At 48.7% G+C, this 12,629-nt stretch overlaps 1 protein-coding gene across 2 annotated transcripts in view; it reads left to right on the forward strand.

Moving 5' to 3' along the window:
• The window catches only part of CRISPLD2 (cysteine rich secretory protein LCCL domain containing 2), an 88,187-nt gene extending 82,486 nt beyond the window's left edge, over positions 1-5,701 (forward strand). The window contains exon 15 of one of the 2 annotated variants that reach the window (XM_025370551.1): positions 2,787-5,701. In XM_025370551.1, the coding sequence (XP_025226336.1) occupies positions 2,787-2,841 (55 nt within the window). In that variant the 3' untranslated portion in view covers positions 2,842-5,701. The remainder of the gene's footprint in view (positions 1-2,786) is intronic. The other variant, XM_025370550.1, reaches the window with a different exon arrangement.
• Positions 5,702-12,629: the final 6,928 nt, after the last annotated feature.

Raw genomic sequence — 12,629 nt, forward strand, 5'->3', positions numbered from 1 at the left:
TCCCAAAAGCAGTGCGCAAAAACAGCTGTTTCAGGACTCCAGAAACACACCACAGAGGCATACAACAAACAGGGAGGTGTTTGTTCAAAAAAATGTGGAGCTCGGGTAAGAACAGAGGGATCTGTGGTGTCTGAGCCTGGGACTGCACCTGTTCACCCCCACCAGCTCCTATGGCTGGAAGTTCTACGGGGGCGGGACTGTGCCAACCAGCGGTTTTCTTGATTTGAAGCAGAGCCAGGAAAACCACACACCTCTGGCCACTGTCAGTATCAAACCTGGAGGCCAAGACACAGGAAAGCCAGTTAGTCCAAATGTGCAGTTATCATCTGGGGCAGAAAATCGGGGAGGATCTAGAGAATGAGACAGCCATGGTGGCCCTTGGTAAGCTCCCAGGCATCCCTGGTGTTCCAGAAGGCTGTGCCCACAGCAAGAAGAGCAAAGTGGGAGGGGGCACTTAGGCTTCCCAATCCTGAAACATCCTATACAGTGACAATAATCAAGATGGTGGTGCTGACATCAGGACAGACAGAGATCGAGAGAACATGATCGAGCCTGGTACGGTGGCTCACGCCTGTAATCCCAGCACTTTGGGAGGCCGAGGCGGGAGGATCATGAAGTCAGGAGTTCCAGACCAGCCTGGCCAACGTGGCAAAACCCCATCTCTGCTAAAAATACAAAAATTAGCACAGCATGGTGGCATGCACCTGTAATCCCAGCTACTTGGGAGACTGAGGATAGAGAATCGCTTGAACCTGGGAGGCAGAGGTTGCAGTGAGTCAGTATTACACCACTGTACTCCAACCTGGGTGACAGAGCGAGACTCAGTCTCAAAAAAAGGTAAAAAAAAAAAAAAAAAAAGAACATGATTGGAAGTCCATAAATAAACCGTCACACTTGTAGTCAATTGATTTTTACAAGAGTGCCAAGACCATTCAGTGGGCAGAGAATAGTTTCTCAACAAATGATGCAAGGGCAATTAGATATTTACATGTAAAACTGTGATGTTGGACCTTTGCCTCACACCATATATAAAAATTAACTCAAAATGGATCCAAGACTGAAATATAAGAGCTAAAAATTACAGAAGTCTAGGAAAGCAAGTATAAATCCTTCATGACCTGGAATGGTTTACTAGATATGATGCCAAAAGCACAATCTATAAATGAAAACAAATTGATAAGTTGAATTCTATCAAAGTTTAAAACTTTTATGCCTTAAAAGACACCATTAGGCCTGGCACGGTGGCTCACACCCATAATCCTAGCACTTTGGGAGGCTGAGACAGGAGGATCACTTGGGCCCAGGAGTCTAAGACTAGCCTGGGCAAAATAGTGAGACTCTATCTGCACAAAAAATAAAATGTATCAATCAAGCGTGGTGACATGCTACTCAGGAGGCTGAGGAGGGAGGATCGCTTGAGCCTAGGAGGTCAAGGCCGAAGTAAGCCATGATCATGCCACTGCACTCTGGCCTGAGTGACAGAACTTGTGTCTAAAACAATTTTTTAAAATTATCTAACACTGGATTGTGGAGATGATTGCACAACCATATAAAATCTCTAAAAACCGTTGACTTGTACACTTAGAAAGGATAAGTTTACAAGGTATGTTACACTTGAGAAAGCTGGTTTGGTTTTTTTTTGAAACAGAGTCACACTCTTGCCCAGGCTGGAGTGCAGTGGCAAAATCGTGGCTCACTGCAAATTCTCCCAGGTTCAAGTGATTCTCCTGCCTCAACCTCCAACTAGCTAGGATTACAGGGGCACACCATCATGCCTGGCTAATTTTTTTGTAGAGGCAGGGTTTCACCACGTTGGCCAGACTGGTCTCGAACTCCAGACCTCAAGTGATCCACCTGCCTCGGCCTCCCAAAGTGGTGGGATTCCAGGTGTGAGCCACTGTGCCTGACCAATAAAGCTTCTTCTTTTTTTTTGAGACAAAGTCTCACTCTTGTCACCCAGGCTGGAGTGCAATGGTGTGATCTCAGCTCACTGCAACCTCCGCCTCGCGGGTTCAAGTGATTCTCCTGCCTCAGCCTCCTGAGTAGCTGGGATTACAGGCGCCCACCACCATACCCGGCTAATTTTTGTATTTTTCATAGAGACGGGGTTTCACCATGTTGGCCAGGCTGGTCTTGAACTCCGGACCTCAGGTGATCCGCCCGCCTCAGCCTCCCAAAGTGCTGGGGTTCCAGGCGTGAGCCACCGCGCCCGGCCTAAAACTCTTTTTTAAAAATCGTCTTTGATTAGCTGACGGATTTAACTCCTCTTGTGAGAGGGCGGTTGTTACTAGCCGTGGGACCCTGGGTAAATGACTTCATTTCCTGGTGTCTCCGTTTCCTCCCCTGTGAACGAGGGATAACAGCTCCCTCCGGAGGAAGGTGAAAGGCGATGAAGCACCCGGCATATGCAGTAGTGCTGAGATAGCGCGTTAATCTCTCCCAAGACACCACTGTTCCGGTTGACAGGTGGTAGTGAAAGCCAGCAGAATTCTCGGAGGGTGAGTCCGATCCAGACAGACTGGGGCCAGCACATCCCTGAGTTCAAAGGAAATAACAGCCCTGACCTAGAATCAGACAGATGCTCATGTGCAAAGAAAATGGGACTTGCCAGCTGTTCTCAACCCAAGGCAGGCTCTGTTTCTGGTGGCTGTGGGGAAGCGTCCCTTGGCCATGGCTCTTCCACTACGGGATCAAGAAGGGGACACCCAGGTCTCCCTGCCCAGCCAGAGTTCCTGCAGGAGGCCCTCCGGATCTCTCAGTAACGGGCCCTCTTTCTTCTTTTTCAGCCTGGGGACTCCTCGGGATGGAAAGGCCTTCCGGATCTTTGCTGTCAGGCAGTGAATTTCCAGCACCAGGGGAGAAGGGGCGTCTTCAAGAGGGCTTCGGGGTTTTGCTTTAATTTTTATTTTGTCATTGTGGGGAGGGGTATATGGAGAGTCAGGAAGCTTCCTTTGACTGATGTTCAGTGTCCATCACTTTGTGGCCTTTGGGTGAGGTGACATCTCATCCCCTCACTGAAGCAACAGAATCCCAGGGTGCTCAGCCGGACCCCTGGTGCCCCATCCTGCTGGGGCCCCGGGGTCTCCATCTGGGTGCCCTCTCTCCTTTAGAGATCTGACCTGTCTCTTAAAGGGGACAGTTGCCCAAAATGTTCCTTGCTATGTGTTCTTTTGTTGGTGGAGGAGGTTGATTTCAACCCCCCTGCCAAGAGAACAAACCATTTGGAGCTTGCAATTGTGAAGCATTCACGGTGTCGGAAGCGGCCTTTCGAGCAAGTGCTGGTGAGTTTCAGGAATGAGTAGAAGGTAGTTATTTAAAAATAAAAAGCACAGTCCGTCCCTACCAACAGAGAAAAATAGTTTTAATGTTTGCTGGTCAGACAGACAAATGGGCTAGAATAAGAGGGCTGGGGGTATGAGAGACCCCGGCTCTGCCCTGGCACGTGTCCTTGCTGGCGGCCTGCCACGGGCCCCCTTCAGTGGCCGCATTCAGGCCGGCTCTATACACAGCAGTGCTGGTTTATGTAGAGTTCAGCAGTCACTTCAGAGATGTATCTTGTCTTTGTCAGGTCCTTCGTCTTCATGGCCCACCTGTTTTCTGCCGTGACCTTTGGTCCCGTTGAGGACTAAGGATTAGGACCCTTTCTTTACCCCCTACCCGTTGTGGCTCCCACCCTGCCTCGGACTGGTTTACGTGTTCTGGTTCACACCCAGGACTTTTCTTTGCAAGTGATCCTGTTTGAAGCCCACTTCTTAACTCCTGGTCTCGTAAGGTTCCACTGAGATGAGATGTCTGGGAACAACCAAAGAAGGGCTGCTCTTTGCTCCTTTTAAAAATGACAATTAAATGTGCAGATTCCCCATGTACCCAATGACCTATTTTTTCAGCCGTGGGGGGAATGGAGTCTTTGGTACATTCCTCCCCGAGGTTAGCAGCTCAGTTTGTGGTTATGAAACCGTCCTGTGGCCTCATGACAGCGAGAGATGGGAATACACTAGAAGGATCTCTTTTCCTGTTTTTGTGAAACGACTCTTGCCAAACGTTCCTGAGGTGCTGAGGAGTGTAGTACACCCTGGCTGCCATCACTGTATAAAAGTGCTTCATGAGCCCAGACCAAAAGCCCACAGTGAAATGAAATACCCTTTTGTAAATAGCGTTTTTTTGCAGAAGGTAAAAATTCCACTCTCTACCACCAGGCCAGCCAATAGATCACTTTGGCAAATGCTAGTGTCAAATTTGATTCAAAATATTTCTTAGGTGAAAGAACTAGCAGAAAGCAAAAAAACTAAGATACCGTAGACTGGACAAGAAACTCTACCTGGGCACCTAGGTGATGCCTTCTTTCTTTGATTGCCTTTCTAATAAATGCAGAATCTGAAGGTAAATAGGTTTAAAACAAAACAAAAACCCACCCCTTTTAAGGAGTTGGCAAAAAGCAGTTCAACTCTGAGCCTGACTGAGCTAAAATTTGCAGGATTCTATCTGCGCTTTGTGCATTGTAGGCTAGTCGTAATTCATAGGTACTGACTCTTCAGCCCCAAATGTCGGAGAGGAAGAATTTGGTCAGCCTGTCAGGTTGTGAGTCCAGTTACCACCAAACATCTGGGAAACTTCTGGGTGCTCTGCTGCTGGACTTTTGTGGCTGTGGCTGTGTCTGCAAGATAAATTAGATCGCCTTGTGTGGTTTGCCAAATTAGTGAAGAGTCCAGGACAATCCCAGTGGTCTCACTTCCAAAGCATCCCACCCAAGGGGGACTTGAAACTTCCACTGTGAGTTGACCCCATCATTTAAAAATAAAGTCCCCAGGTTCCTTAACGCCTCCTTCACTGGGCCTTCCTAGCAGGATAGAAAGCCCTCGCCCAGAGCAGGACCTGGCTATCCTTTTTTTTCTTTTTTCCCCCCCTTTGAGACCAAGTTTCACTCTGTTGCCCAGGCTAGAGTGCAGTGGCGTGATCTCCACTCATTGCAACTGCCGCCTCCCGGGTTCAAGTGATTCTCGTGCCTCAGCCTCCCAAGTAGCTGGGACTACAGACGTATGCCCGGCTAATTTTTGTATTTTTAATAAAGATGGGCTTTCATTATGTTGGCCAGGCTGGTCTCGAACTCCTTACCTCAGGTGATCCACCCACCTCGGCCTCCCAAAGTGCTGGGATTAAAGGCATGAGCCACTGCGCCCGGCCATGGACCTGGCTGTCTTTATCATCCCCACAAACATTTTGAAACTGGAATATTTGTCTTCAGAAAATGGAAACAAGACTATAAATATAAGCCCTGTCCCTAGCACCACCTCTCCTGTGTGTGGACTAGAGCTCCTCATGCTATCAGCACTTACCCTGTGTTTAAAAAGATCTTGCACCAAGCCAATGGCGTTCCTGGCTCTCCTGCCCCCAGAATGAACATTTTCGGCTTCCTTAGGAGTTTTGCCCTACTGTATTCCAAAGCGTGTGCTGGTTTCTCATATTGTCTGTAGGCTCACTCGGCCCGCAGTTTATGTGTGTGCTTTTTTCTATGAAAAATGATGTATTTTGCTACTTCCTGTGTACAAAGTTTTATTGTAAATGTTTTTTGTGCTTTGCATGAACAGGGGCCACGTTGTTGCAATTGTTTCAGTAAAACTGGTTTGATTTCTAAAATGTTCCTGTAACATATCTTTTATGAACAAATCTGAACAATTTGTGAAATAAAACTTTTAAAACCATCTTTCAGGCTCTGGCCTATTTTGTGTTGGCTGCTTCTCCTAGGATGTCTCATATACGCGGAGATGCCGACAGCCAGGGCCTGGTGGAGACCTCCACCCCATCCACGGGAAGGAGGGAGGAACTTGCCAAAATGCACATTCAGGCTCAGCAAGGCTGGGATGGGGCCAGGGACTGTCAATTTCTCGCAAGATACTGGTGACGCGAATGCTGCCAGTCCCCAGATCACATTCTGAGTGGTGGCGGGCTCAAGGCCATTCTGTCATTGTCTAAGCTCTGGCTGCCCTAACAAAATACCATAGACTAGGTGACTTAACCCCCAGAGAGATCTTCCTCACAGTTCTGGAGGCTGGAAGTCCAAGATCAGGGTGACAGCAGCGTTGGTTTCCTCTGCGGCCTCTCTGGTTTGCAGGTGGCTGCCTCCTGGCCATATCCTCACATGGCCTCTCCTCTGGGCATGTACACTCCTGGTGTCTCTCTCTCTTATAAGGACACTGGTCATACTGGGTCTGGGCCCCACCCTTAGGACCCATTTAACCTGAATTACCTCCTTAAAGGCCCTACCTTGAAATACACAGGCTGGCTCATGCCTGTAATCCCAGCCCTTTGGGAGTCTGAGGCAGGAGGATCACTTGAGTCCAACAGTTCAAGAGCAGTCTGGGTAACATGGGGAAACTTTATCTCTACAAAAAAACACAAAAATTAGCTGGGCATGGTGGCACACGCATGTAGTCCCAGCTACTTGGGAGGCTGAGGCAGGAGAACTGCTTGAGCCTGGGAGGCAGAGGTTGCAGTGAGCCGAGATTGTGCCACTGCACTCCAGCCTAGGTGACAGAGCGAGACACACACACACACACACACACACACGCGAAATACATTGGGGGTTGGGTTTGTTTTGTGTGGCTACAATAAGGAAATCAAAGTACGATTTCACAAATCACACAGTTTATTGCTACACAGAGATTTTTTTTCCCTTAGGTTCCCAGTGCTTAAACAAGGAGAGAGTGAGACCCAACCTCACAGAGAATACACTCGACAGAAGAAGCCCATTAACCCCGCAGTGAGTGGGTTCCAGAATGATCAAGGCCTACTTGCTCACTTAGGATGGCAGCAGGCCTCAGTTTGAGGTGCACCTTCTACCAGCTGTTCTCAGGAGCACTGTAAGGTCCCTGGTCCCTAGAAGGCAGTGCCAGCGTTGGCGAGAGGCTTCTGAGAGTAGCTCCAAGGCTGGCAGGGTGACCTGTCACAGCTGGAGCTCCCAGCCTTGGGAGAAGAGGCCGAGGGTGCAGCTGGCCACAGCCAGAGCTCCCAAGGGGGTCCATCCACTCGCAGGTCTGCGTGTGTTTGGAAGTCCAGTCGCGAGGATCAGGAGCTCACAGATGGAGTCCGATAAGGGGTGAGGCCACATTCTCCAGGGAAGAAGGGGGCGCATCAAGTTCTTAGCGCAGAAAAACGCGTCACTCATGTAGCAACCTGTGGAAGTGTCTGGAATCATTTCAAAGCCCTACAGTCTGGGCACAGTGTCTCATGTCTGTAATCTCAGCACTTTGGGAGGCCGAGGTGGGTGAATTCCTTGAGGTCAGGCGTTCGAGACCAACCTGGCCAATATGGTGAAACCCTGTCTCTACTAGAAATACAAAAACTAGTCAGGCGTGGTGTTGGGCGCCTGTAATCCCAGCTACTTGGGAGACTGAGGCAGGAGAATGGCTTAAACCCAGGAGGTGGAGATTGTGGTGAGCCGAGATTGCGCCACTGCACTCCAGCCTGGGCAATACAGTGAGACTTTATCTCAAAAACAAAACAAAACAAAACAAACAAAACCCTACATGTTTGTTCAGGGTGGGAAATTTAGTACATAACAGTCACCTTCTTCCCAGGCATCAGCCCAAAGGCAGCCCCTTTTCACCCAGGCACAGTCACATCTCCCCGAGTGCCCCAATTCACTGAAGCCCTAGAACAATTTGGGAGCACAGGGCTGGCCTTTCCTCTCCCCGGTGAAGGCGCCTGCCTTCCTCTCAGGCTCTAGTGCGGTCTTTTTCCTCTTTAATAAATACCAGGCTTTTAAAATGTTGAGTAAGTTAAGATTGTGCAGGTCAATTGCAAAAATCACCAAGATTGGATAATAAGGGCTGATGTTTGTGAAACACTTCCAGCTCTGCCCACAGCATCCTCAATGGGTGGCATATGTCCTGTGACATACAGATGGTTACTGCTCCTAATATCATTATTTTGACCAATGCATTTGGCATTCCCTGCACTGTTTTCTCCTCTAAAACTGTCTCCCAAGCCTTCACTGCTTCAGCCACTGCTTTCCTGGCTTCTATGCCAGGGAAGGGAGGCCACAGCCCAATAGCAGGAACAAAGGGGTCAATGACAGCTTTTGAGTTTCTAAACTGACTTCTTGTTTGTTTGTTTGTTTGTTTTGAGACAGAGTCTCACTCTGTCACTCAGGCTGGAGTGTAATGGCGCAATCTAGGCTCGCTGCAACCTCTGCCTCCCAGACTCAAGCAATCCTCCCACCTCAGCCTCCCAAGTAGCTGGGACCACAGGTGCACGCCACCACACGCAGCTAATTTTTGCATTTTCTGTAGGGACGGGGTTTGGCCATGTTGCCCAGGATGGTCTCGAACTTCCGGGCTCAAACGATCCTCCCATCTCAGCTCCTCAAAGTGCTGGGATTACAGGTGCAAGTCACCACACCCCACCTGTTTGTTTTTTAATTTTTTTTATTTTGACACAATTTCAGACTGGCAGAAAAGTTGCAAGAAGAATACAAAGAATTCCCATATACACTTCATTCAGCTTCCCAGACGCTAGCATTGGATTGCATGGTCATTTTCTTCGTGTATCTCATCTCTAAATTATTTAAGAGAGAATTGCAGGCATCACACTCCTTTTATCTCAATACTTTGAGTGTCTATTGCCTAAGAATGAGGACATTCTCTTACATAGCCATGATATAATTCTCTAAATCAGGAAATTAACATTAGTGCAATATATCATCTAATCTATAGACTTTGTTCAGATTTTACCAGTTGTCTCAGTAACGTCCTTTATGGCAAAAGAAAATCTCCGGTCATGAGGTATATTCAGTTTTCTTTTTTTCTTTTTTTTTTTTTTTTTTTTTTTTTTTTGAGACAGGGTCTTCATCTGCTGTCGTCCAGGCTGGAGTGCAGTGGCGCAATCAGGGCTCACTGCAGCCTCAATCTCCTGAGCTCAAGAGATCCTCCCGCCTTAGCCTCTGGAGTAGCTGGGATCACAGGTATGTGTCAACATGCCCGACTAATTTTTGGTTTTGGTTTTGGTTTTATTTTTTTATAGAGATGGGGTTTCGCCATGTTGCCCAGACTGATCTCAACTCCTGAGCTCCACTGATCCTTCCACCTCGGTCCCCCAGAGCCCTGGGATTACAGGTGTGAGCCACCGCACCGGGAAGCTTTCATATCTTTTTAGTATTCTTGCATCTGGAATTGCTTCTTAGTTTATCTTTGCTTTTTTTTTTTTTTTTTTGGTACAGTGGCATGATCTCAGCTCACTGCAACCTCTGCCTCCCAGGTTCAAGCGATTCTCCTGCCTCAATCTCCTGTGTAGCTGGGACTACAGGCGTGTGCCACCATGCCCAGCTAATTTTTATAATTTTAGTAGAGCTGGAGTTTCACCATATCGGTCAGGCTGGTCTTGAACTCCCGACCTCAGGTGATCAGCCCGCCTCAGCCTCCTAAAGTGCTGGGATTACAAGTGTGAGCCACTGGCCCCAGCCTATCTTTGCCTTTTATGATGTTGACTTTTTTAGTTAAAGATCGCTGGCCAATATTTCGAAGAATGTCCCTGAACCTGAGTTTGTCTGGTGTTTCTTCGCCATGAGGCTCAGGGTTTACACTTTTAGCAGATACCCTAGGGGAGACACTGTGTCCTTCTCCATGGCTCATATCAGAAGCCGCGTCTGTCTGTCCCGTTCCTGCAGCTGCTGACTCTGATGGCTTGGCTGAGGCACTAGCAGATCTCTACACTGTGAATTTCCTATTTATTTAGAGACAGGGTCTGACTCTGTTGCCCAGGCTGGAGTGCTATGGTATGAACGTGGCTCAATGCAGCCTCCACCTCCCCTGGCTCAGGTGATCCTCCCACCTCAGCCTCCTAAGTAGCTGGGACCACAGGTGTGTGCCACCGTGCCTGGCTAATTTTTCGTATTTTTGGTAGAGACGGGGTTTTGCCATGTTGTGCAGTCTGGTCTTAAACTCCTGGGCTCAAGCATTCCACCTGCCTCAGCCTCCCACAGTGCTGGGGTTACAGGTGTGGGCCACCGTGCCTGGCTTCTGGCTTTTTTTACACTAAGTAATTATCTTCTGGAGAGATGTATTGAGACTACATAAATAGCCTATTCCCCATAAAACCTTCGCCCACTAGTTTTTGCCTCTATTGATGATTCTTTCTTGAGACAAGTATTTTATGATGGTTGCCAAAGGTGAACTTTCTAACTCCACTACTCTTTCTGCATTTATTAGTTGGCATTGTACTGTAAGGAAGAGATTTCCCTTTTCCTCCGTTTATTTATTTAGTTGCATGCACACATGCACGTGTGTGTATACTGATATATGGGTATGTTATATAATTGATAGATATCATATTTTATATGTGTATCATATAGATATACAATCTCTATCTAGATATATATGTATATATGAGATATATAGATGTAGATATGATATGATTATATCATTGATCTATAATATACACACACATATACATTGGCATGGACTCAGGAATTCTTATTTTATGCAGTGGATTAAAATGCTTTCCTATCAGTTTTATTTGGATGCTCAAACTGTCCCAGATTTAGACAGGGGAGCTCTGTCCAACTGGCTCCATGTCCTCCCAGCGCGGCCCATCAATTCGAGGACTTCCTGACTTTCTGGCACAACAAGATGTTCCTGGCTCATCTTGTACTTCCCCTGCCCAGCCCTGGAATCAGCCATTTCTCCAAGGAGCCCTGGTTCCTTCTGGTGGAGAATGGTGTCTAAATAGGAAAAAAAGAAAAAAAACTGGCAGAGAAAACAGGTTGAGGGAAGAGATGCTTGTATCTCAAAAATAACAGATTTGGGGAGAGTCTGGTTCCTCACCCCATACAGACCTGATGATGGAGAGCAAAAGCCTAAACCCAGATGCTGGCAATGGTCTGAGGGGCTCCCCAGACCTACGAGGCAGGGCCCCCTCCCCCTGTAGAAACTTCAAGTATCTGACACTCACTTTCCCAGACTCCCTTGCAGCTTGGGTACCACGTGCAAGGAGTGGGGTCCAGAAAGCTCTCAGGGGAGCGGTGGGGGCTTCAGGGGCAGCATGTGGGAATGCCAAATTTAAGCAAAATAAAATAATAATAAAACATGGTATGGGACAGGCTTAGCCACAAAACGTATTTATTGCTTATCTGCAGTTCCCGTTGAACTGGCCTGCTGTTAATATGGCACCCCCCGTGTGGGTCTAACAGGAGAGCCCGGGCTCCCACCCCAGGGGGCTGCATGGAGCCGTACTGCTGCCACCAAGCAGGCGGGTCCCCTCAGACAGCTCCGTGGCAGGACCTGGGAGCCACTCCTGGCTGCAGAGCTTCCCTGCTTGGTCCTCCAGCTCTCCCTGAGATTCTGTGGGATCTTCAAGATCCTTTTAACAAATCCCTTTTCCACTTAAATGAACTAGGGGTTCTGGAAAGAGTCACCTGCTCCCACCTCTCACAGAGACAAATCCAGCTGGGAAAAAAAGGGAGAAAGTGCCAGGTCAGTTCTGGAAAACCAAAGAGGAGAAGGGGCCTGTTCCACATTTCCACTCAGTATTCCCCACCCTCCACCCTGCAAGCTGAATCTCTCTCGAGACAGGGGTCTGGGAGGGAGTCCAGGGCAGAGCAAGCCTGAAGCCGCCCAGTGAGGCAGCAGTGCCCTGGATGGGTGTGGGAGGGCTGGCAGAGGCTCCCATGCCCCCAAAAGAGAGAGCCGAGAGATCCTGAAGGGGATCGCCCCACAGGGAAAGGGCACGAGTGGGAGGCCTGGCCCTCTCAGCAGATGCCGCCACAGAGAACATAGCAATGACACCTTGTAGCTAGTGCTCTCCTGGACAAATGGCACCATAATCTGATAGCGCCCTGCAGACCAGGGATGCTATATGCACCCTGATCCAATTATGCCTTGGGAGGCTGAGGCAGCAGAATCGCTTGAACCCGGGAGGCGGAGGTTGCAATGAGCTGAGATCACATCACTGCACTCCAGCCTGGGTGACAGAGTAAGACTCCATCTCAGAAAGGGAAAAAAAAAAAAAAAGAGGAGAGGATTGGAGAAAGGGTTAATGAACCAGTCCAGGGAGAGTGATGTGGATAAGAAGGACGTCCCAGCCTGTCCGGGTCTGGGTGGTCCGTCAGCACCTTCCAAGGAAGAGTCTTTTATGTGGGCAGAGCCTTCGGCGGCAGACGCCAGGCACTTACCACAGTGACAGCAAGTCAGTGTCTGTTAAGACAGCCGGTTCAAGCTGGGGGAGTCCTGCTCTCTTTATGGCCACAGAGTCTCTGGCGGGGACTGAGAGAGGAAGAGAGTGTGCCCGGGAGTCCTTATCTGGATAGGCGCAGTCTTTGTGGATTGGGGAAAACATCTGGTCCCTGTTATCATGATGCCTTTTGAAATGTAGGACAGAGTCTTTTTCCAGGATGGAGTTACTTATGTCAGGGATGCTCTCTGCAGTGCCTATATCCAGTGCCACTTTGAAGAAGGAATGAGCGAATGAATGAACATGGCACCAACCCTGGAGGAGCGAGTGTGGACACTGGTCTCGTTCTCTGATCTCAGCAGCTCCAGGCTGCAGGTCGGGATGTGTATGGCTGTAAACCGCTGCTCCGTGGAGGACGAGAGGCCGCCAAGTGTGACTTCCTGGGTAGGAAAGACAGGTGCCTCTGC

This window comes from Theropithecus gelada, chromosome 20, assembly GCF_003255815.1.
Source record: "Theropithecus gelada isolate Dixy chromosome 20, Tgel_1.0, whole genome shotgun sequence".
NCBI classification, from domain to species: domain Eukaryota; kingdom Metazoa; phylum Chordata; class Mammalia; order Primates; family Cercopithecidae; genus Theropithecus; species Theropithecus gelada.